The 27,179-nt window shown below is 35.5% G+C and overlaps 1 protein-coding gene across 2 annotated transcripts in view; it reads right to left on the bottom strand.

Annotated features, from left to right (window-relative positions):
- Positions 1–27,179, bottom strand: part of LOC148840988 (protein phosphatase 3 catalytic subunit alpha) — a 173,421-nt gene that overhangs the window by 20,892 nt on the left and 125,350 nt on the right. For both annotated transcript variants that reach the window (XM_088907368.1, XM_088907445.1), the window contains exons 6-9: positions 22,217–22,356; positions 14,139–14,216; positions 9,758–9,852; positions 1,329–1,454 (exon numbers count right to left, since the gene is read on the bottom strand). In XM_088907368.1, coding sequence (XP_088763494.1) covers positions 1,329–1,454; positions 9,758–9,852; positions 14,139–14,216; positions 22,217–22,356 — 439 coding nt within the window. The remainder of the gene's footprint in view (positions 1–1,328; positions 1,455–9,757; positions 9,853–14,138; positions 14,217–22,216; positions 22,357–27,179) is intronic.

Genomic DNA, 27,179 nt, shown 5'->3' with positions numbered 1-27,179 from the left:
AAACTGATAAGAGTTACATAGACAGTTCTGTATCAAGAAGCCTTTTATCAACATATAAGAGATACATTTGGAGGTCAACAAGAGGGACTGTGCAAAGTTCATCCGAACACCTCTGTGTCTGCAAACTGATATGTAAGCTACACAACAAAATGGGTAATAATATACAACAATGCAAGTGCTTAAAAACACTGGAGACTAGAAACAAAATGTAAAGAAAATATGTAATTACAATAATGGACAATAATTGGAACAATGTTGGTAAATAATATGGGAAGGCGGCAATTAAATAACCATATCAGTAATAGATTATTATATTGCTGTGTCAAACAACTTCACTGAAAGCATTGGACACATAATATCTTATTTAAACACTGATCCAGTAGCAAGGAAATAAAAGGCAATTTAGCAAGCACAGGAACTGCACATTTCTGAAAGATTTGGACTTCTGTTTCTCTGTCCAGCTGCTGACAAAAGAATTGAAGCTATTTTCTTTGAAATGAATCCTTTGCTTTGTGTCATGATCAGAAAAATAAAAATGTTCATTGTGTATTTTAAAGCTGTAGGCTAAAAAAATGAGTTGAATTATATGATAAATCTCCTTTCTCCTGACAACAGCCTTAATTACCTGAAACTGATTTCTCACTACATTACCATCAGAAAAGAAAATTGCTCCCATATTTCACTGCAATACCTCATTGACTGAATAACACATATATACATTTATCATGACACAATTACAATTATCATGACAGACAGATGCATTAAATCAGATAAAAATGGAATAAAACATTAAACCTTTCCCCCATTGCCAAGCCCATAATGTTTGGAGTTAAGCATTAGAAGCTGAGAGTTTTTCCAAGCTGGTAAAAAAAAAACATTTCAGTCATCACATTTGTTAAAAATCCCTTTCAGCAAATGCAAATGAAGGAAAAGGGGGCATTTTTCAGGTATTCCCTTCCATCTTGTAATGCAACTACTGTGCACGTTTATAAATCAGAAATAAATACAGCAAGGCACTAAGAGCCCTGCTAAAATATATGGTAGGTTTTATGAATAACACACACTCTCAGTTTTGGATATTGGATTAAATAAAAAGGGATGACTAAAGTGTTTCGATGGTGACAGGAAATTGTCTGGCACTTCCTGTGACATACAAAGAGTAACAAGCCACTCAAAAATAGGTAGGTTTCACCAAATAAGCATGTAAACAATGTACATAACCTACAGGAAGTGTGAATGGCTGTACTGCTATTCTTTATAGTAAAACAGTTAAAAACAAGTAAGCTTTTTTCTGTGAACATGTGATACCTTTATTAATTTCTACTCACCTTTTTCCCCAACAAATGGTAATGACCAAGTGAAAACATCCATGAAGTTGGGAAGCCAGTAAGGATGGGGAGAGCAGTTGAACTGTCGGATATTCATTACATTGTTCTCATATTTCAATACTGCAGCTGGAAATGGAAAAATAAAGAGAGGAAAAAAGCTGACTCAGGGTTAGGAATAGGCAGAAGGAGATTTCTATTTTGATTAATGTCTGCACTCGGTTTAACAGAAACCCAAGCCTTTTGTTTTTCCCATTTGTCACTAAGTAATAATCTGAGCAATCTTCAGATAATGATGAGCCTTCTCCATTTCTTCAATAAGATGAGCAAAATAGCTGCTTTCTTTTTAAACGTTTTCCAACCTGAGAATACGCGATTTTAAAATATGTATGTGGATACTTGCACAATAATACTGCTATTTATCTTTTAACATTTCAATTTTATATTATAAAGTATTTTAAGTTATACATCATTCCTTTTAAATACATAAGGTGAAACACCAAATTCCTCATAGCCCTCCATAATCTAAATAGGCTGTTTTATAGCTGGAGCTCTACTCTGTAACAAATAGACAATTATTCATATACTGTATATATACTGTATACACATACTCGTATATTACAAAAATGAGCCATAAAAGGTGGGCACCGGGCCCATTTCTGTGTAACTATTTATGATACACAACATACAAATAACAACCACACGAGCTGGTAATTCATTATTTTCTTCCCCGAACTTTGTTTGGCATTGATTACAATCCTTTGCTACTTTCAAAAATCAATGAACTAAGGAAAGTTTTTATAAACAGCACTTGGCTCAGCATATATCAAGATGGAATTGTATTTATTATCTGGCAAGAAAGTGTGGTTGCTTTCCAGAGTGAAATATGAAAAAGAAAAGACTAGTAATCATTTCTGGGATGCTCCATTGGAAACCCCCATACACTCCAAAATGTCCATGTACACTTGTAGCAACAATTTCCTTAAAAAAGTAATCGCATGAATTTAAATCTGAAGTTTTTTTTTCTACAAGGCAAAAACACCCAGCCAAACAGCCAAGGATGTGGGTTTAAAAGAGATAACTGCACAGAGGAGAATTTGTAAAGGCATTTAAAAATGTTGTCTTTCAATATCCTCCAAGAGATTGTACTAAGAAATTATTTATACTCCTTTATAATTAAAATATATATAACCTGTCATAAAATTGAAGACTATAACAGCTATCATTTAGATAAGTGTTTTATATTCTGATTTAATAACAAATGATCTGTGTATCAGATTTGCTCCTAATATAAACAAGACTTTACTGAACTCAAAATAGTTCAAAAGTTTATCAAAAGTTCAAAACTTCTAATTGACATTTATGTTCATATCATTTTAAATATTTAAATCCGATCCCTTCATGATAAATGAAAAAAAATATCTTGCAAATATGCTCAAGAACGTTTAATTACTGACATTTTGTTACATTGATTTTTTCAGTAATTCTCATTTCGAAATACATCATAGTAACTTCCACTAAAAACACCACAATTGTATTATCTAGAGGACAATTAAGTTGGAGTGCAATAGAGTTATTACAGTATAACTAATTGCTTGTCTTCTTTTTATGGAATCGTCAGTTAGATGCTATACTATGATGAGAGCTGATGACCATCAAGGAATGCATAAAGTACTTTGGTCAGTCACTGGTAATGTGGCTCATAGACTGTAGCTCACCACATTCGCAGAAGAGTTAGTCCTTAATTCCTCATTTATGGAGTAAACACAGAAAAAACACTGGCACAATGAACATGAAACAAGCTAATTCCCTTACTGTATTACTTCTCACTTATACTGTATTGTGAAAAAGCATTTCCATGTTAATACCACATCTTAGATGTACATCAGTCATTCTTTCACAATAATAAATGATAATTAAGATTCTGAAGTGAACTATCTCATTAAAGATGATATGGTTCCAAAGCATATGTCAGCTATTCTGTTATGGATTACAGATTTTAATGCAGACTCATATACAATATGCATGGCCATCTATTTTCTTCTTTTCCCTTCTGAGCCTATAAGTTATAGTAAATGTCAGCAAAAACCACAGAAAATAAAAATGTTGACTACAGACCAGTGAACTCAATATTTGGTGGAAACACCTCTGGCAGCGTTATATCTGCAAATACAGTATATTTGGGTAAGTCTGTATTACATATGCACACTGGCACAGTGAACATTTTACCTTTTTTTCATAGCAAATTTGCTCAAGCTCTTTCATGTTGTTGGGGGGTCACTTATGGACATCACTTTTAAAGTCCTTCCATTAATTCTTCATAGCAATGAAGTCAGGACTTTGAGTCACCCAAGGACATTCACTTTCTTATTGCTCTCCAGTGTAGCTTTGGCCTTGTGCTTTGGATCAGTGTTATACTGAAAGGTGAATTTCTGTCCCAGTTTTAATTCTGAAGCAAGTTTTCCTCTAAGATTTGCCAGCACTTTTCTCCATCTATATTTCCCACCAGTCTAGACAAGCTTCCCAGTCCCCGATGGTAAGCAAAACTATAATTTAATGCTGCCACCATCATTTTATTTAATGTTTTATACCTATCTATCTGTCTATCAACTTGATCCCTGAGTTGTTTTGAAAACTTCTTGGTCTTCATGGTTGACTTTACTTGCAATTTCTATCTGACCGAGGAACCTCACAGAGACATCCCATTGTGTAGCTCGTTAAAATAATTTTGTTTAGGTAATTTAATTTATGCTTGTCACAGCAAAGGGTTTGCATACTTATTCTTATTCTTTTCTCTTTCTTCCTATGCATGTGTGGAGTAGGCTGTGCATATACCACACCAAGGTTTAAAACAACAAAATGTGAAAACTGTGAAAAGGTCTGAATACTTTTGCGATATCCTGTATAATATTAAATTGGGTACCTATTTTCTTCTTTTCTCTTCTTAGCCTAAATGTTATTCACGTCTCAATGTGATTCAAAGTCAAGCTCCTTCAAGAGTTTTTACTAAAAAAAATATTTATACTCATTTATAAAAACTGCTGGCTAAATAAAAAAAACTAGCACAACTTAGTAACAATCACAAAGAATTATCAAAGGGAAACAGCATGGAAGTCTACACTGATTATAATTCACAGGTTCTCAGCTCATATATTATTTGGTGTTTAGCAAATGTAAATGACAAATAACAAACCAAAAAAATCTCATCAGGAAACAATTTACAACACAATGTACACAGTAATCCAACTGACCATTTTCAGTGCTAAAAAACAACACAAGAGGTCTCCAAACATTTGGCAGGCAATTTCACTGCTTTACTGAGAGTATTGTATTAAGCACTCAGTCCTTTGAGTATGTCTTCGGTCTCTGGCAGAATGAGAACATACTGTGCTTTGTAATGGATGATGCAGTGGAGAGCTCTGCAGAGAAAATGACTTGATTAATTATTCACGTGGCAATTGTGGGTCAATATTGCAGCGGGACGTGCAAGGCTCTGATATTATTAAGAAAACTAGATTACTTAACTTCCTGTAATGAATTAAATTATCCCCCCTCACCAGTTTTCAATGTAATTCCAATATATTAAGGGAAAAAAACACATAATAGGTCATATTACAACATAAATAACAGTGGTAGTAATTTGGTAGAAAATTACATAAATGTTGAAAACACAATAGTTGGGTTTAAACAGTCATCGCTGAATGAAGAATGGAAAAATAAGTATGGAGAAAATATACAAAACTTTTATCTTGCTCATAATATGCCTTTAGGAGATGTCTTTTGCTTTGATAGTGTCAGACAAATGGACAAATGTAAATCTTGAACCAGGTTTTCTTTCAACTCTGTAGGGTTCTGCATCATGTCAGTGCTCAGTGTTTTTTTGGAAACACTCTTGTACCATAAGCCACTATTGTTTTGTCTTTTCCCTTTTAATATTAAAAAACCCTGGTTCTGTTTCTGGAAAAGAAAGTCTGCTGGCATTATGTAAAGTTTACAAAACTGAAGAGGTGCACACAAAAGATTTAGCTCTGTAAAAACCGTTAAGTAACATGCTCTGAAGTCTCAACTCTTTCCAGTCTTCAGTTCCCTAAAAATCTTAAATACACAGTTTTTTTTCCAAAACACTGTTTTAAAGCACTTAATTAAAGGTTACATTTTCAATGCGATCAACCAATGCGGAAATTCAGTATGGCTTAATTTGCAGCACAGTGGCATTTCATATTTTATAGGACAAACAAGGGATGTATGCTTTTACAAGGGGCTCTTTTTCAGTTGAGAATTCCATAGGGTTATGATTACTTTTTACTACTCAAAGCTGCATACATAATGAATGGAAAAATGCTAAGCACAGTTTACACCATTAGTTTAACTATCTGCCCTGCCATTCATTCCACTCACTTAGCCCGCAGCTGAAGTCAACAGCCTTGATCTAAACCAACAGGAAACAGAGTGCAATCTACTAAACTTTGACCTGAGGTGTCATTGCATGTATAAATTTGATGCTCAGTCTCACCACAACTCAGGTGTTTTACAGTTACAAACAAGTCTTTCATACTGGGACAATTAGGAACATTACACAATCACAGGAACACCAACTGAGTATCAGAGATAAAATGAAAACGTATAACCAAAGGGCAAGGATTTCAGTAATAACAACCTTAATTCACTAGTTTAAAATTGCCATATCTAAAAGACCCCATGGAATGAAGAGTAAAACTAAGCTGTATACAAAATAATTTCTGATACACTAGAGAACAGCAATTCTGGCAGCAGTGTGATATGTTATAATCTCTCTAATTCCTTTCTTAATCTTTCAATTAATTAACACTTCTACACTTCCCATGGAATTTGTCTCGGCAATTTTCATCTGTTTGGACATATTCACACTCTTTACCTACAGGGTATATATTGTATAACTACAGTACTCAATGGAAGTTACTATCTTGATCAACATTAGAAAATTACCCCCAGTTGATTTCTGCTCTCTAGATGTAAATTTGTAAAAGTATCGTTAAAGTATTTGTAAATTATATAGTTACGGAAATTCGGCAAGGTGGAATAGGTCTGCATATTTCGGAAAAAAGAAAATGCTTTAAGTCTTGCAAGGATGTTTGTATTATCTATTCCATTTGCCTGGGGTTTTTTAAAACTGCTGGAGGGGGTTGAGTACCTTCAGAGATGAGAGATTTTGTAATTACTGTTTAATGTATTTTTTCAGAGGAGTGATAGCCGAAATTGTCATATACCTCACATCTTCTGTTTTATTTCAATCAATTTTAATTTATGAGGTTGAAGATTCCCTTGACATTCAATGTTTTTAAATCAAGTAATCCTTAATTACCACCAATCTCTGATTAATTGTGTCAAAATACAATTATAATTTTTTTTCAGAATCAGTGGATTATATATTCTGTAAATATATAAGTAAGCTATTTTCCTTACTCAGTTCCTATTTCAAAAGTATTTAAACAAAAATGTTTTATCCTGTTACACATTAGGTTCAGAATAAAGTTTCTTTATAATTTACACCAAAAAAACCCCGAATGCAATTTCTTCTTTTTCTATCCTAAACTTCCTGAAGTATTTGAACCATTGGGAGATGTTCATCTTGACATTTTAAGTGAAGGACATGTAAATTTGACTTTAAAGGACAAAAATATAATCAGATATAATCATCTCTTATTAAGCAAATGTCAAATAATTCATGAACTGACTAGAAGCCCCAGTAATGGAAACTGGGCACCAAAATAAATGTATCACTCTATTTATGTGTACAAGGATTTAGTATATCAACTTTTGTGGACTTTAGATACTGATTAGATGATCATGCACAACTCATCTAGTGACTTTGTTGCTTAACCACTAAATTAGATATTCAGTGAGAGAGGTGACTGGGCACAGGTCATAAGGTATTTTTTCTTGTTCACTGTCAAAACCTTGAGTAAGTGAAGAACGATGTACAGAAAAAGGAGAGCAGGTTTGGCTAGGACCACTGTCTGGAATGTTTACAGCCAATGAAAGAGTGTGGCAGGTTCAGACAAGATAAAACAGAAGATGATCATATTAAAACAAGGAAATGCTGTGAGAGGGCCTAACTGTGTCATTAATGCCATGGAGGCCCTTCTCACCATAGCTGAACTGCCAATGAACATGGATAGTATGTGATGAGCTGGAACATCAAAAGGCATCTAAGGCTCAGAGACAAGTGAACAGGCACTTTGTCCACTATTTTTGAGAGCAAATTTGACAGAATCACACAAGATGGCATCTGCAATATGGTACAAAGCATGCATTACAGCTGTACAGCTTGTATTGCTTCCAACAAGGACACCATATGTTACTAGTTTGTGACTTTCACATGAGTCTCCTCATTGTTCATGTTTGTTGATGCCAATATTAATATTATCAGTGAAATGATTTTACATTTGTAAATTTTGTTCAATAAAAAGACATGTACCTACAGTACTAGAAAAAATAGTTTTCCTGACTTTGTGAATTTCTTGCAGTTATAAGTTATACAGTACATTTCTTTTGATGCTGAGTATACTGTATGTTCACCAAATTAAATATCCTGGTTGCAGACCCTATTGTGCTTAACAACAAATCTTCTACAATTAGAATGCTTTAATAGGTTCACAGTATGGTGTGTGGCTTTTGGTTAGATGGGTATGTTAAAGGATTATGTCACCTAACATCAAAATGCCACTACTTACATCAGTGTTCCTTCCTACTTTGATATCTTTCATTGTTTTGGAGTAGAATGTTAAAGAATTTCTAAATATTATGCTTTTCAAGAAAAATGCAGTACTTCTTAAAAAATTCCACTATAGAGAAACACCTGTCTGGTTCTAATCAATGTCTATTCATGGCTTTCACTCTGGCAAGACAATTAAAAAATGTAGGCCAGAACAGAACTGAAGTTCAAGAAATTGACCCGATTTTCTCAGGTCACTGTATAAGGTGGTACTACCTGAATTAGTGTTGCTATTGCACCATAGGTCTTGACGTGTGACAGTGAAAGACAGTCTACAAGTCAAAGAAAACTAGGAATACAACCATGTCATTACACCATCCACAGTGCTGCTGAAATGAGGAATGGAATATTTTGTTTAAAAATCAAACTACCCAACACAGGGGTAGGCAAACCATGATGCAAGGGTCAAATCCAACCCTCTGGGCAGTTTATTCCACCCCAGGTCACATTACAGAATCGTTCATATTCAGAGGTGGTTTCAATTACAGCTGGCGAAAGCCTACAATATTTGTTCCTGCAATAAATTACACATGCACTAGATGGCACACTGCCAATACGTCAAACCTTTACATGGAGAGGTCAGGGTCACCATTGTGTGATTTTGTTCAAAACAAAATCTGAACACCTTTCTAAACATGAACTGGGCAAAAAACTGGAAAGTTGAGAGCCTTGGTGAAATCCTTGATGTTGGGTTTTCGACAATAACCCTTTAATTTTAAAAATAAAGGTTATGATAAAGCTGAACTGGAACTAGGGCCCAGAACTACATATTTTATATTGAAGCACAGTTTGCACATTAAAATTTATGAGCTCAGAAGCCACTGTAGTCCTCTGGGCACTGATTGGTGTACCTGGCTTTGATAACGCTTAAGTAAGAAGTCTTCAGAAGAGCACTTTCTACGAGGGTAGTGTCTGGATTCCTAGAGTTTTTTAACTTTAATTCATGTACAGTATAATAGGGTTCACTAGTACTTAGTTTCTTACAGAAGGTACAGTGCTTGACAGTACTGAACGCTCCTGGGAACACCTGGTCTTTTGGCATAGCCTGTAAGACAAGTGGTGCCCTGTAGCTCTGAAGCCATAGAGCCCACACCTGGGAACGATTGAGGCTAGGAGGGCTCAGAACTGGGCCCATTATGCATGTTTCTACAGTATTGATATATTGCATACTGGTCTTATAACACATAATGGGCCATTAAAGACAAATAGTTTGTAATAATTTCATTTCCACAATGTGATTTAGAGACTCCTGGATATGCCATTTAGATTACTTCAGTTGAAATATGACAGAGAATGCTCTTCTATTCAGAAAAAAAAGATTTCAAATGTCATTGTTTGAATTAATGGCTAAATGTTTTAAATTTGAAAAATGTCCTTAGAATTTTTGTCATTGAAAATAAAAATGATGTACAGAAAAGAGCTATAAAACTATGTTTCATAGAATACAAGCAAGTGTTTTCATACCACTGAAAAAATATTTACTTTCAACCTTTTGTCTCCTTTAAAGGAAATTCAAAAGAGCATTAAAATGGTGGCTACAAAAAACATTAAAAATAAGGAATATCTTGTATATAGGGTTGTTTGTACCACTCAAGATATACTATAATACTACATTATATGCATGGCTCTCTCTGCTTTCTCCCCAAATTAATTTTGTTAAGTAATAATCTATACTTACCTTTGTTATTATACACATCTAGGTAGTTGGGTGCTGAGAAAATGGTGATTAGTGAGGGGAAGCCTGTTGTTTGACTCTTCCTGTACATACGATATCTGGAGAATAGAGAGGATAATCACACAGGGGTCAGATCAATTACCAATGCAACGAATTGTTGAAAATCTCCCAGCTTTATTCATTAGTTTATTCTACGAGAAATTCCCACTTTAATTGCAAGGTTTTTCTATATGTGAAACTTCTTTGAAGCTCATAAATAATAGATTAAAAAATCAATGAAGATCCAGAACTGAAAATAACCTCTTAAATAATGCTTTATCATTTGCACTTAAGATTACTGTGAAACCTAAGAATCAATATGAAATCTTTATGCACAAAACACTTCTGAAATCTTTTCAAGATCAAGCTACTGATTACAAAATTTAATTAAAAAATGTTTTTAGCTGACCTACAATTATATTACTTTGGTTGCTAGTGTGAAAACTTTTTTTAAAAACTGCATGGCTACTTATCACTTCAGGTTACTTAAAATAGTCAACATAAACAACCATTTAACTGTACTTTTGAAGTACACGCAAGAGACTACCCTCATTCTTGGGCTGAAAAACAAATCATTCAAGTCACCTCTTTCAGAAAGAATGCCATTAAAATTCACATTACAACATACTGAAGAGCTGTCTCCAATTCCCCTTGCATAATCTGTCCATTTGGTGGAAATAACAGCATAAACAACAGTTTGGAAAGGTAGGTGAACACTTTGATGCAGATTAATGAGTGTAGAGAGATTTTAAAGCTGGGAAGGAAAAATGAGGTATGCTTATTTCCCTGCAATTATAAAGCACCCCACAGACCATTTTGCCTTTAGTTACCAGGCTCCGGCATGTCTTTCTAGTACATATGTCACACACTGCAGTTTTATATTTGTTTTGGTATTTTTCTATTAATTGCTGGATTTAATTTGAGTCACATAGTATAGACATGAAGGTCACCCTCCAGTCTCATTGACTATAGCTAATGCTGCTGATGTTTTGGTGCAAGGCATCTTTAGCAACCTAGTTTTTGAAGCATTGAATAAATCAACCAATTAATTGGACAAAATGGATGAAGACATCTAAGGCAAAGGAAAAATAATGAACTTTCTGTATTCAGTAGACATGTTTGATGACCAGATCCCTTCCCTCATGTTCCCTCAATCTGAAATAAATTCTAATAAAGTGTAGCTCTTCAAACAGTGCTGTCATTCCTCGTCCTAAATGGCTAGTGTGTGTGCCATGTATTCTAGGTCTCTTTAAAGCAAAAGCATCTGAAAAGCTGGAAGAAACTGCTATATTAGTCCAATTGTCAGCAAATAACTGATTTAGCTCATTTGGCGTTGATTTGGCATGAAAACACACCAGCAATACAGAATCAGGATTGGACATCCTTATTTGAAAATACATTTCTCAATTTGACTGTGTGCTACCGCTTTATGTTTTTTTTCATCTTTATGTAGCATTCTTTTTATATCAGGTGGGTAGCTGCGTCAGCATGCGTAGGCTGCAAAGGAACAAGTAATAGGTTTATTCCATGCTGAAAAAAAGAAGAAAGAGAACACAACGTTTCGGCCGTGGAGCCTTCTTCAGGTGTGAGAGAGACAGGGCAGTAGGCAAAGGTAAAGTAGCGGGAGAACAAAGGTTGGGAGGGAGGAGGAGTGAGAGGCGGGAGCAGGGGACAGAAAGAGAGGCCAATCAAGAGGTGTTAAGTCAGAATGGGTGCAGAGAGGTGTGAAATGAAACTTCCAATGAATGGAGAAAATTTAAAAGAACAGTAGTCTGTCGTTAAGGGAAGGGAGAAGGTGTGATCCTAGCTGCAGAATAATTTTAGTTTCGGTGGTCTTTCTGATGTATGAGTTTGGAAAACCGTCTTTGAGAACACAGACGGAGAGATTAGAGTGGTCGTGGCCGTCAGAGGTGAAATGAGAAACAATGGGCTTGGAGAGATCTTTAATCTTTACAGCCCTGACGTGTTCTCTGAAACGGTCTCCGAGTCTCCTTCCTGTTTCTCCAATGTAGATGGCTGGGCATTTACTGCAAGAGATACAGTAAATAAGGTTGCTGGAGGTACAAGATGCTGTCTGGGTGATCCGGAATTGTCCTGAGGGGCCTTGAATGAGTGTGGTGGTGGCTGTGTATTTGCAGGTGATACAGCGAGCTCTGTTGCAAGGGAAAGTGCCTGGTGTGGATGGTTGTTGAGGGCGGTCAAGGGAGCTGTGAACAAGGAGGTTACGCAGATTAGGTGGTCGGCGATATGAGATGATAGGGCGATCAGAAAAGAGGGCCCCAATGGAGGGATCATCCTGTAGGATGGAAAAGTTGTGGTTGATTGGCCTCTCTTTCTGTCCCCTGCTCCCGCCTCTCACTCCTCCTCCCTCCCAACCTTTGTTCTCCCGCTACTTTACCTTTGCCTACTGCCCTGTCTCTCTCACACCTGAAGAAGGCTCCACGGCCGAAACGTTGTGTTCTCTTTCTTCTTTTTTTCAGCATGGAATAAACCTATTACTTATTCTTTTTATATTACTGCTTTTAGCATTACGATAAATCTTATCTCAAAACAATCGACAGGTGTTAGTGTTGACTTAAATGACTGGAACTCCTTTTTTTTCATAGAATAGTGTCCCGATCACAATACTGGGGTTTAGGACCCACACAGACCCACAGACCACAGGGTGAGCACACTAACACCTCTTTCAGTAGCAACCTTAGCTTTCCAAGGAGGTCTTTCATCCAGGTACTGGCCAGGCTCACAACTGCCTAGCTTCAGCAGGGTAATATAGCTGCAGGCTATATTATATCAATGACTTAACCTCACGATATTATACATAAGATTAAATCGTTTTGGGTAAATAATGGTTAAAAGTCCCAAAGGAAAGGGGAATGCTGTTGACATCCCAAAAGACTAATAAAGATGACAGAAGTAGGGTCCTGAGTTCCAGAAGACTCAAGAAGGCGGGGGGAGATTCTGGTTGTATTCCAAAGGTGCTGAAGGTGAGGGAGGAAAAGCATCTTATGATACCTGGTTATGGTAGATATGGCAACTGAACAAAGGAGAATGCACCTTTTACATGTAATTCCACTATACACAGTGAGGAGGCTGTGAGGTTTTCTGTGAGCAAGGTTTGTGGGATGCCACAGTGGGTAGACCCTTGGGTTGTATGAATACTCTTTGGATCAGCTGCCAGAGGAATAGAGCCCTGGACACAGCGGGCTGCTGAGATCTTTCCCTGGGAGAAAACATGGCTACTGATAATCCCAGAGAAGACTTATGCAAAAGTGAAAACACCTGGTGTTTTAGAAATATGGACTGATGATTATGAATACAGTAGAGACATTACACAATTACGGTCTAATGGTTACAGGTAATGACTGTAGTAATGGTTTATGGTAATGGGTCTGCTCTTGGGTTGGTTGAAGAGTGATCATGTAAGGGTTTATGGTTTACAGGTTTGGGTTATGGTCTCTGTACTCTGGTGTATGGGTGGTGTATTAGTCAGGGGTTAACACGTGGTTGACCTAACACCCTGTAGGACCCTGTGAAGCTCGGGGTGTCACCGAGGCTGGGTGTCTTCTGGTCCTGAAGTGTGCATGCTATGGGTTGTGGCAAAGTAAATATGGGTTCCTGGCTCAAGAAACCAGCGAAACAAGAAAACTGAAGAACAAAACCCACAAGTTAGCAAAAACACCACAAATTTAATTCAAATAGCTAGGGAACCGTAAGTCACAGGTGGCAAGTGGCCAGTAAAATGGTTGCCATTGTACTCATGCTGGTGATGAGCAGCTACGCCACCACGTTTCTGGGATTGTATTTAATTTACTATTGAATTTGTGCAAGGCTGTCAAACATTGTTTTTATTTTATGGTGCAGTACCTTCAGTAATGTACCATGAAAGGTGCTATACAAAATAATGGTTATTTCTTGCACTCTGGGGTATTTAATAAATGACAAAATGCTGGGCACAGCATCCTGACAATGATGCCACTCAAGAACACTGCAGGTGCTGTTATGAATACTGCTTTTTATATTTCACAGAACACAAATAAAAGGTAGAACATAAATTAATATTAATATAAAAATTGAGTGGTTAGTAGTAACATCTGAAGTCTTCTGAAATAGTGCTCAACACGTTTTCACTCACCTTCTGTAAAAATCCATTGGTATAATATTCTGCAAGTCAGTGCGAATCTCCTGGAATAAACAGTCTCTTGGGGCTAAATATGACACCCTTCTGTTTTAAGTTAATGTTTTCAGATATGTTTCTTTGAATTAGATACTAAAAGTGTTAACTATTAATTAATTTATATTTCTTAATTTCTCCTAAAAACACCAAAAATATTCCAAAAATACATACCCAGCATCTTGAGCTTCATGGGCACGAATAACTGATAATAAATTATTGTGTTGTAAGAATTCACACACAGCAGGGTAACTACAAAACAAAAAGTAAAACATCTTAGTCAGTTAAACAATTTGTGCTAAGAATCCAATTCCCAGCTCCCACTGATTCTAGCAGATCTTTTAATGACAATATTTTGCTTCATAACAATGTTCATTTTGTCAATGCTTTACTTTCTGGAAATTTTTATTAAATACATTTTATTTATTAGTTTTAAGGACATTATCCTATATTTTAAGCAATGTTTCAATTTTAAAACCCTTGAAAAAACAATTTGATGGAAACATATTTTCTATACATTTTGCATTTTTACCATTATACTGTACATACTATACAGTGTTTACTATTGTCCCAGTCAAACGTCCTACAGAAAGGTCTTGAAAACAAAGGCAGATAAAACGAGCAGCCGACACTGTGCTGTCTGAGATTGTGTGCGGTCCGTGCTTTACTCCAGTGTTTAGCACCATGACATCAACCTACCATCTTTATTTTGTTTGTGGGTAATCACCTTCAGACTTGTCTTACCAAACCAGAGGAAGGGGAAATTGCCCAGCTTGTGAGATCAGTATGCAAACATGGAAGCCAAAATAAACTGTCAGCAACTCAAGGCAATACATTTGCTGGAATTTTCCACACTATAACCTACAGTATATACTATATGAAGAAATAAATCACGAGCTAGAATGAACCAAGTAATTTTTAAATTGATTTCTGTATTACCATGAATGAATCACTGACATTCGGCATAGCAACAATCATTGTGGCAACCGTCACAACAAACACAAAACTGCTATAATGTCACCAGTTTTGTACTTCGGTGTTCCTTTGCTCTTGAACACCACTGAGGAAACAAGTGTCTTCCTCATATTACAACTAAATATATGTTGTTGTTGTCGTCATCAACAACAACAACAACAAAAAAAAAATAGTAGTAGTTCAAAATACTAAGCTCAAAGTGTGCTTTAAAAGATTTGGTGTCAAATTTGTCACTTCGAATCAAGGAATCCTTTGAAAAATTGCCAGGAAAAAAAGCCTCACTTTTGTTTTCTGAATAATTTACTGAAATAACTTCTTTCTTGCTAGTGGTGTTAGGATGAAATGTATTTTGGGAGCTGGGAAGGAATATGATATTGAATCTTTAATTGGGAGTTTTGTTCTCAGTGTGTTTTGCCATGCAGTCCCATGTGATTCAGTACTTGTGCAGTATGCAGTTTTAATTAATATCAACATCATCTGTATGCATTTTAAAAAAAGCAATGGAATAAAAATAAACTAACAGTAAACAAATGTAGTCGATGAACTGTTCCTCAAATAATGCAGATACTGTATAAACATTTAGCTGATACTCCTAGTTACACATTTGGCCCTCTACATAACTGGATGAAAAGCAAAAACATGATTTGTCCATAGAATATAACAGCATTTTTAATGAGAAATAAATATTCTTAATTTTCCATTTATAATACAACAGGGGAAAGAAACTAAACATAACTACAAAACAGGCAAAACTGTTTTTATTCTGTTTAATAATGGAAATAAATGTTTGTTTTTGCACTATTTGTAATTTGTCACACATCAAATACTTAAAAAATTCTACAGTTTCAACTATGTTTACATTTAAGATTAAATTTAATGGAATACAGCATTATTTTTCATTAAACTCAATAATTTCAAGCTTTTCAAACTATGTAAAATACTACTACAGGTACGAGTACTAATCGTAAAAATAACAATAGAATGTAACTATAACACATAATAACTAGAACAAATAATGTAACAATTTTACTTTAGACTCTACTTGGAAAGCCATTATGTACAGCTATTGTACAATAATGTGTAATTTTTAAAAGCAATTTACAATTTTGTCCATATTATTTATAGCATTTGTGGAAGTCTCTTGAAGGCTCTCATTTCAATAAGTGACAAAGGAGATGTTTCCATGGATATCGTTAGATTTCAGCAAACAGGATTGCAAATAATGGCATTAGCACCCACTCAGGGTGAATTTAAGTATTATTAAGCACTGTACAATGCACAGAATGCTTTTATTTATCATTATGATAAAACCATAAGAAACCTATGAATAGTTTTATAAGAAAATGTTTGGGTAACACAAGATAACAGAAAACCCCATCATTGCATAATAACACTAATATCATGTTAACATCAGGAAACCAGGACCTTCAATGTTATAAGAACACAAGAAAGGCAGATAATGAGTGAGTGCCATTTGGTTCATCTAGTTTGTGTGGTTGTTATCCATATCCACTGAGTTAACTTTGTCAACACCTTTGAGAATTCTGAATGCTTGAATCAGACTGTGACTGTCCTGTGGTGGAGCATTATTAGCTTTGAAGGTAGGGTGGGTTTTAGTTGTCCAGCTACCCTTTGAACTTCCAGAGAAACAATGAATCTTTCCAAGCTTGCAAGCTAGCAAGCACCAGTCATGCCATTCTTACTCTATGGTGAATTGTGTTTACATGGACTGCATATTAAAAAAACACTAAACACTATGCACGGTGAAGTCACAAAGAAATGCATCACTCTTCAATTTGGTGCCAACTCTCCCATGTAAAGAGATGAATTGCTGTGATAGCCGGGTGTGTCAAAGAAGTTTCTCATCTTCCCTGTAAGGTATAGGAGTTTGTGCCATAAAAGTCCTAGTCTTAAAAATAGTTGACCACTCCAAACTGGGTGAGCATACAGTATAACAAATAGTTGGAGTTCCAAAAGAAATCAACTGAATTACTAAATAATTACTGAATTATTTAAAAACAAATCTTGAAATGACTCAGCTTTTCAATTTATGTCAAAGAGCATGTTGAAATTTAGACCAAAAAAAAAGTTGCTGGCTTCACAAATGCATTACCTATAACATATGTGTGTATTTAAATACATAGTTACTTTGTACTTCAGTGAGCGAGTTTATTCAGCTTCCACAAGCAGCATGTTCATATGAAATTTTGCTAAAGTCTGAGCTGCTAGGTTCTATATTTGTATCAGAAGAGCCGGACTGAATTTTTCAGGAGATCAGTAGTGTTTATACATCTACTTTTCACCTTTATGTATAAGGTTACCTCTATTTTCCAGGGAAAAAGTAGGTGGAAAAATATACATGACTAAGATTCCTAACCTTTGACATCCTTCGCAAACAACTGAAAAATGCAGTCATAAAAGCAACCTTCTCTGATAGTTTTAACAATCAAATCAAAAACAGACATTAATACAGTACCTGTTATTATAAAGAAGAATATCAGCTTAAATGGCCTAAAATGGCACATTTTTAATTAAAATATTCCATCTTGTATTTACTGTAAAATGATCTAGAAATAAAGTACTTCTATTTTAAACAAATAGTTCAAAATCTAAGATACTTTATATTGCTTGACACATATGCTTTTTAAAATTGTTATATGAAATTTTTATGTTTTTCATAATTTTATATTACATCATAAGAGGTTTACTGAATAAAATTGTTTAGTAAAAAAACAAAACAGGTACTGACATTTAATTGCATGTAATGCATACTGTAACTCAAGGGAACCAAAAAATTCAGCATCTTTTCTTGAAATATGGACGTCTACGGTAATAATGCATATATACAGTACGATACCATCTTCAAGAAAGATATAATGCATGCAATCTGTAGTACACTATAGACAAAAATAATACACAGAAGGAAAATGCAATTTGCTGGAAGGATTCTGATCCAATTGATATGAGCTATCTCTTTTTTTCCAATTACATGACATGGAATACTCCATTTATCAGGACAGCCCATAAAAACCACAAGTCAAATTGAAAAATTCAACCCCATCTGTTATAGAGACTGATGCATCTGCCTATTATCTAGAATGAAGCTGGATTTGATAAATGTACACATTTTGCCTATGGTAGTAATTTACTATTTCATAGGCAAGAAAAAGGTTAACTGCTTCACTCTCTATTATTTCGCATTTCCTTTCATTTAGAGAACACTCCATCACAAAATGTCACTTTTTTGAGCAATCAAATGTGTAATTATTACAATAAGGGGATAATATTTAAATATTGTTTAGAGCTGCAGGATTTTGTGAGAATCAGCAGGACATATGAATATATAGGAACAAGTAATAAGTTTATTCGATGCTGAAAAAAAGAAGAAAGAAAACACAACGTTTCGGCCGTGGAGCCTTCTTCAGGTGTATCTGATAAAATGGTGACTTCTCCCTGCTGGGTTGGGTGTGAATTCTGACTCATTAGCCCAACTGAACAGTAAAACTATTGTGTCAGTTCCCTTTTTGGTGTGAGTAGAACAGACACAGCTTGGAGTGCTTTAAAGAAGTGTGACATTTACCTGCAGGAGCTAAAAGTATGCTGCTGAGCTGGTAAAATGAAACAAAAACCCACAGAACAATGGATGGAATATAGAAAAATATTTTCATCGATATATATTTAATTTTGAATAATGGATATCTGACAATGTTACAGTATGTCTACTTCACTTATCCCAGTAATTCTTAAAACGTCTGTATAAATGTGTATGTGTGTACCTTTTAGCAGAGTATGACAATCATCTAATCAATTGCCAGAACATTAGATTTTTATTGCTGACAACATACAGCAAAGTCGTTCAGGTGGGTAGCTGCGTCAGCACGCGTAGGCTGCAAAGGAACAAGTAATAGGTATATTCCACGCTAAAAAGAGAAGAAAGAACAAAACATTTTGGTGTACACCCGAAGAAGGCTCCACAGCCAAAACGTTGTGCTTTCTTTCTTCTCTTTTTAGCATATAATAAACCTATTACTTGTTCCATACACCAAACACATCCACTCAGACCCTGCAGAGTCACCCAACCCAACTCCACTTCTTCTCATTATCAGACTATGAAGTGACCAGATAGGGTAACAACTTTCTTTTCATTGAAACACAGTTGTAATCACGACAATGCTGATGTTATCTATTGGGGAAAAGTAATACCCAAGCTATGGCAAGCTATGCTATGGTAAGCTATGGCAAGGCCAGAAGATAAATTGGTAGAGGCTCCAGAATATAGACAGCGCCTTCAGAAGACCAGGAGACCATCCAGATAGTGTTCATGACCCATGATCCATTTGACCAGATGGTTCTTAGAAAGAAGCACAAAATACCTGACACCCTCCACCACCTCAAAGAACATGGAATATTTAACAATCCCAAAGGCTGTAAGCAGAAATTGATCAAACATAAAGCCTGCCATCTTTCATAGGTTCGCTCTTATAAAAGACCTCCATGAATTGCACAAGTTCACTGAGCAATAGTTTTGTTGCCATGAAAAGTGATGCACTACTTTAAAGAACACTGCTGAAGACAGGCTGACTCAATTTAACAACAGGACACAAATAAGATATAGTGGATATTTAATACATACAGTCATTTGATTTCTGAAATAAATGCATTGATTTGATAAAACATGAAGGCATGAGGAGGGTGAAGTGTAACTGACTAAAGAATTGAGAATGAGTGAGGTAAAATACTCAATTTCTTATCTGGCATTTCATTGTACTTACACAGAAGGCAATCCAAAACTTAGGTGTTTTCTGTAAGTGGCATTCTGGCAATAACAGACCCAATAAACTGGTGACATTTGCAAAGAAAACACTATAAATCTATGGCAAAGCATGTGAAATTATTCAAAAGAAAACTATATGAACTTGAGCACAATATATACTTTATATATTAATTACACTTCTATACAAACCTGCTGCCATGACAGCAAGAACTAGACTTATTTCCCTGATAATTACCAGGTCACAGAAGAGTCACACAATTACTACATCTCTCTGCCACATAACTGAGATAAACAATACTGTCAGCCATCATAATGGCGATCTATTCAATGACATGCAATTGGATCTATCCAACTGAACACAGTTTATTTAGGCAAGGTTTTTGTTAAGTGTTCCTGTAATGCCCAAACTATGGTTAGCGTTAGGGTTTAAACAACACCTAGACATTTTGTGATGCATCTGCTGCGCTTTAGGATGCATCGGAAATGCAGGAAAAGTGTTGTTCGGTTATTTCCTTGAGAGAGAAATTTGGGTTAATTTTGCAGTTTTTGCCTGTCGGTCAAAATGGTAAAAATTCAAAAGTTTGAAATGGCACTCTTTACATGCTAAACTCTCTTGTTTTTTTGCTTATAAAAGTAAATAACTTTAGCAGTAAGTGGAATGTTAACCTGCAAATGGCGCAAAACATTCTTATTTAATCCTCCATTTCAGCAACAGGTTACAAAAAAAGAGAAATACTGGAAAAGAGCTGGCCAGCATATAAATCTGATTATATACAGTATTTATAATATTTATGGATTGACACTTGAATTAACCCTTTCTTCTAAAAATATATGTTTTATGTTTGAGAAATATAAAACCAGTAAAATCAGTACAGTAATTAAATGTTAACTTGTATGAATGTGGGTGTATATTTGAGACTGAATATTTACAATTCAACTACTAACCTAGTTGTAGTCAGCATATCTTAGCCCTGTTATTCTTATAATTAAATCTTTAGTGATCCCTGAATAATTGACAAGCCAGTTGTGTATCACAGGAGATTGATTCACATATATATTTCCACCTTTGTATTTGTTATTTTGCATATTTATGATTTTATTAGTTGTATGATTAAAATGTTATGTTTTGTCCCTTGCAATCCAAGTGTCTGTGTCAACAGAGCTCCAAGGAGATGCAACAACTACATTTTTACTAAAAGGGAACAAGTTAATGCATTATTGTATCCTACTGATGTTATAATTCAGTCCTTGGCAGTGTGTAGCACACCAATAGGATCCATTTAATTAATCTATAAAAGTGTTCTTCAAAGTCTAAGCTAAACTACCTACTTCTGCCTACATTCAAAAGCTACCAAGTGTCAAGCTTTAACAAACATAAGATCTTTCAATATATATCCACCTGGTAATCAAGAATAAGCATAAATCAAATACCGTATATCTCTGCCCAACACAAGCATTAATTTACAAGTAGGGCCCACTGCTCCTGATCAAAAAATATCTCTGCCCTGCCACATCTTTATTTCTCTATTCACAAGGACTGAAGTCCATGAAAGGCCATCATAATTAACAGTAATTGTTAGCATTTGCATAGCATTTTTCATCCTGAAAGATCCCAAAGTGCTTCAAATAGAGGAAGAGGACCCACTTCATCCACAGCTGAAGTGCAGCACCCAAACTGGCTGCAGTAGCACTTACAGTTTATAAACACCATTAAAATCAACTGAAACAAAATCAAAAGCCTTACAGAAAAATATAAATGTATGACCGTTTCACATCATTACTGAAAAAATAAAAAAAATCAGGACATAATTTGAATCTCAATGATATTGCAGCAGCAACAAATCTGTTTAAATATGAAAGAGTGTTAGAAACTGTTAATTATATAGTAATATTACAATTACAACAACTGTTAGATTTCTAAGGACACAAAAAATTGCTCTAGTTTTCCACAATTTCCTAACCCTTCTTTCAGGCCCTTGGTCATAAATGTTTTCTGGCATAGTATGAGAATGCCCCCTTTAGCAGGCTGCGTGTTTTCATATAGATTTGAATCACTTGAGGTTAACTTGAAGGTGGTATGAGATGTTTTGGCTCCCAGGCAAAATGGAGTGTTAACATCACTAGAGTTTTGAATCTACATAAAAGTACAAAACCCAAGAGCTTCTAAGGGAAGAGAATGGAAAAAAAAAGTTTTAAAAATGGTGTGGTTCTTGATTATAAAAGAAAAAAAATATTTGTATCCAAAAAAGGTCAAGAATATCATCCATTATTCTGTTAATTTTACAATTAATCCAGGAATTATACAGTATATGTATATACACAGTTAAATATTATTATCATGCCATTATCAAAGAGTGACATTCTTGTTGTTTTTATATCACAGGTGTCTTCTACCAGCACCATGGTAAACATCTGTTTTTCTTCTGTTTCTATTTTGGAACAGAAATTAAGAAGTGGCTCTGTTTTCCTTATTTATAGGGGCATAAATCTGAAGATAACTTACCTGTAAAAGTAAGAGCAGCCCCTCACTGTGTTGTGTGTGAAGTGTTCTTGTGTCTTTTCATTGCCAAAGTCCTCCAGTGGGTCAGACCACAAGAGGTCACACATAGGTCCGTATGCTGGAGGCTCTTTGAACCTATCTAACTGAAGAAAATAGACCAGAAAAAAGGTGTAAGGGAATGAATCATTAATTTCATTAATTTCAAGAGCTGATTATTGACAGTTTTGCAATTCTGTGAGAGAGGGTTTTTGTGAGTTTGGTGAAAACTGAATTTTTCACACCTTGCAGAAACTGAAGTGGCATGGCTATTCTTATGACATAAGAATAGAAAAGAACTTGCTACGTACATAAAAACACATGCAATATGACAGACAGTTTATTAAATCTATAGATCTGTCAGTGAAACAACCCAAACGTTTTCCACAAGAAAGGTTTAGGAAAAATACAGGAATTTAACTGATCCTTTACAGAGACATAAATGGGTTGTGATGGACCAAAGGGTCTATTTGCATTCCTATATGTTCTCATATTCTTGATCCTAACACATAGAACACATTAAAAGAATTGAACAGGAAAAATCTTTTTTTTGGGACCACATTCTTATAAAAAAAGAATGGTTTATATGTGGCAAAAGGCAGGACAACTATCTGGGAAATACACTTTACTGATGCTGTACCTGTCTTTAGAAAGACAAAGGCAATACACTTGCAAATAGGCAGAAAAGAACAGTGAAAACAAGGCATTGAATAAATGCCACAACACATAATGCAGTATAGAATTATAGCAATGCACCAGTGTAGAAAGCTAAGACCACTGTTTTATCAGGGATGTGCAACAATTCCAGACACTCTTGTACAGTACATCACGACTCAGCTTGACTTGCTGTTATGCAATGCTGCCAACATCCAATAAAGAGCTGAGGTATCGCACTGTTTTTTTTACATAATTGCCATTAAGAGCGACTATTAAAGCAGCAGTCAAATTACTTTCCACTAAGTACCTACAGCCAACCCTTTCTGCATGTCATTTAATTTCCCCACAGATGCAAGAAAAACAGTGTGACATTCCACTCAGCGCATATCATAGCTCCAATTTTATCATTACTGTAAAAAGATCAAATAAAATTAACCACTTCAACACAGTCTTCCCCTTCCCCTAATCACAGCTGCAGTTGGCTTTGTTAGCAGAACCTCTGGTGCCATTCACTCGATTTTAAAATCCTAAATTCTTTTAGTTCAAAATTACATTTGACAATGATAAAAAACAAACAACTTCAAAATGAAAGCATCAGAATGAAGATGTTTATAAACCAAATAGACAACTAAAAAAGAGCACTGCTTTCAGCTCAATAAACACAAAGCACAGTCTTTCCTGTCTAACACTGCAGTCCCATAGGACACAACTTCTCATTCCAAATAGTCACTGCTACTCCGAAGTCTCTACCCTCAATCTCAAATGTCAATATAATAGTGTCACTGTTTCCTGGAATTACATGATCTAAACCAAAATTTTCTAAATTCAAAAACTGAAAATGCTGACCGGGCCTGGAAGGCACATACTGTACATTTGAAGGAATGTTCTGCCAGGAGGATCTCCACAGGTCAATATATGTCAACCAAATGCTCACTGTGGCACATGCACAAGTACAAGCTCAGAGAAGGGAAATCAAATTCCAGACAATGCAAATTATCAGAAAAAAAGGAAAAGAGAAATACTTGTGATTCGGCAATCAGTATACAGCTTCCAACTCAATGTAGATAGAGGGAAATAATATTGGTCAAATTAATTACAAAACCCATATAAACACAACTAGGTCTACGGTAAATTTCTATGGATCTAAAAATGTACTTGTTGTATCTTTATTCCAAAATAAAATTCCTCTTTATTAAATTAAAATTCTTGGACATGTAAAAACAGCCTATTTATGGCCTTTAATTAGCACAGCCTAAACTCTTGTTGTCTTGCTTCCAATTTATTTATTTCAATGGATTGAGGTTGAAAGAGGCGAATCAAAATGCAAAGGTCAAAAGGCATGTATTTTAAAACAGATTTAAAAAGTCATTTTAGGACAATGATTAAACAAGCAACAACTGTACTAGTCAGAATCTTTTGCTCAGAAGATTTTCACAAGCCTCTAAATTTTCACTTATGAATCTGTGAATCACAAACGGTTCCTGTGGCCTTTGCATTCAATGTGCAGCAGAAACTAGCAGTCAGCCTTGTTAAAAACACAAAAGGTAAGTGGATACTGTAAAACGTCCTTCAGCGATATCTTATGTTTTAAGCCTATATTGAAAACATAATGATTTGAAGTTTATGGGCACTGTTTTTAATTAAACAGATAAACTGCTCTTCTGACAAACACTACTGTCATCTAATTAGTTTAACCTGGGGACCTACAGATGCAGCCATTCAAAGTGCGCGGCACAGACCGGAGGTAATTGGCTACGGCCTCGCGCATCGTGACGCGCGATGACGCAAAATACCGCGGTACGTGATTGGTTGACCGACAGGGGCACTCGTGGTCCGTTGGTCGGTCGTAGAAAGATTTAAATGTCTTTACTGTGCCCGTTTTAGTATTGAATATTTATATGGAATTTTACCACTGAAGGAAAATCTTAGTAGCTGAGCATAAAAAGAAGAGGAGCATACTGTAATGCGTGTGAAGGCCATAAACGATATTAATTTTGGAACATAAACATACAGTATATGGCTGGTCTCGGTACTTTAAAGAAAAAATACACACCAGTATTCCATTTCTCCCTAAACATTTTAAGCAGCGAAGTCTTTAACTAACGTGATACGGGAGTCAACAAGCATACTTTTAGAATTTGATTAAAAGGATATATAATATGGAATCACGTATCTAAAGAAATTAATAACGATATAATTATATTCATGTACCACAACACAAGAATAGTACACACTGTACATTGTCTGTTGATAATGTTTCTGTAGGGCTTTTTCAACACTCCTCATGTGACCTTGCCAGTGGTGTTGTGGGTTAGCTTCCCGACTCACACATCACACATTGGGTGTTCGACTCCAGCCATGACTTTTTTTTTTAACAAACATTTCTTTGAAAAAATAAAACTTTTCCCTGGGTCAGAGATTAAATAAAACTTCACTCGCACCAAACAAATTTATATTTCTAAATATCACAACATGATCGAATTTAAGTCATTTTAATAACAATGAATAGTCACCTACGCATTACAATATAAACATTTATATTGATTTAAATCGCAAACGCGTGTTTAAATATATGTGTTTTTTGATTCACAATCAGACAAATGCAACATAAATTGATATCTTTGTCTTCTAAATATCTTAATAAACTTTCAGCATAGCTTTCTCCCCGTTTAGATTTATTTTTCTTGGGATCTTGGGATCAAACGTGGAAAGATTAGATTGTAATCATTTTTATTTTTTAAATACATTTTAGAAAAGTGTAATCTATACTAAAAAGCTGTACACCACCTGCTATAAAGATACATATTGTAATACTTTCGGGTTCGGATAGGACGGACACAAGAACTCAGACTTGCGGAGTTAAAGCAAGTTAAAGCCTTGATTTTATATATCACCTTTAAAAGTGGCATCTCAAAGCAATACAGTAGATGTAAAAACAGTTAAAAGGACCACAGATTACAAAGTAAATACCCAACACTGATTGTACCCATCTGTCATGCTAATAAAGCACCTTGAATTGAATTGAATTGAGAGAGAGAGGGGGGGGAGGGCAAGCGAGAGAGCACAGCCAGGACAGGCAAATAAGATACACTCCACAGACATTCACGACAGCGACATATCATAAAACTTTTGCACATATTGTTAAATTATTACTTGTTTTTCAGGAAGTTAAAAAAACACTTGAATTACTTATCCAGTCTCTCGAAATAAAATTATTTTTCAAGCAATGCAACTAACGTCGGGCAACGTGTTTTTTTTAATCCAACATTGACAGCCACATCTTAAATCTTGTCAGTCAGCTTTTTTTTCTCTATTTGAATTGTGGCGATTCAGACAACTTGGGATAACAAGTGGTCTCAAAGTCACCGAGCTCACAGAGCTTCAACAACAGATGACAATTTCCTTAGTCCTTCCTTAGTCTTCCTGAAATTGTCAGATTATGAGTGAATAAAAGCATTTTATTAAAAACACGTTTGCGTTTGTTTGGGAGCTATATTATGTATTTTTCATATGTAAGATATAATGATGTGTTCCTGGTTACACATCGCACGACTTTAAAAGCTAGAAAAACAGGTTTCGATTCACATTATCTGGCGAGCCTTGTTTTGTCAAGGGACAGCACATACTTTGAAAAGACCGCAAATGTATTAGCAAGGTGTGATTGGGGGTTTTTTGACAGAGGGCAAAAAACTCTCTCTCTCTCTCACTCTCTCTCTCTCTCTCTCTCTCGCCCTAAAGAGACAATACACAGGGGGGAGGGAACAGAAACAGACCCTGACGAAGTACAGGCTCAGTGACCACAGCCTAGCCATAGAAACTGGGCGACACAGGCAGACCTGGCTGCCCAGAGGGGACAGGCTGTGCTCCCACTGCCAGCGGGGAGAAATAGAGACAGAGGTGCACTTCCTACTGCACTGTGACAGATACTCTGGGATTAGAGAAACATTCTTCCCTAAATTCAGAAATCTAATCCCAGAGTTCCCACACCTGCCAGAATCACAACAGGTCCCAATCCTACTGGGAGAGGGAGGAGGGAACTCAGTTGAACTGGCAGCCCAGTATGTGATCTCCTGTCACAGCCTGAAGAACAGTGAGTCTGTCTCCCAATAATGCTCCAGCCGCCTACAGTATATGTCAATATTTTATAATATGTCTTTGTTGTAAATGTCTGTAATATGTCTGTAGATTTATTTTTACTTCTATTTTTTGTTTTGTTTAATGTAAATATCATTACTTTCATTTGCTTTGGCAACACTGATTGTACCCATCGGTC

Source organism: Atractosteus spatula, chromosome 1 (genome assembly GCF_055471065.1).
Source record: "Atractosteus spatula isolate fAtrSpa1 chromosome 1, fAtrSpa1.hap1, whole genome shotgun sequence".
Classification (NCBI taxonomy): Eukaryota; Metazoa; Chordata; class Actinopteri; order Semionotiformes; family Lepisosteidae; genus Atractosteus; species Atractosteus spatula.
The sequence above is the reverse complement of the archived record's forward strand: the minus strand, read 5'-3'. Positions and strand labels throughout refer to the sequence as shown.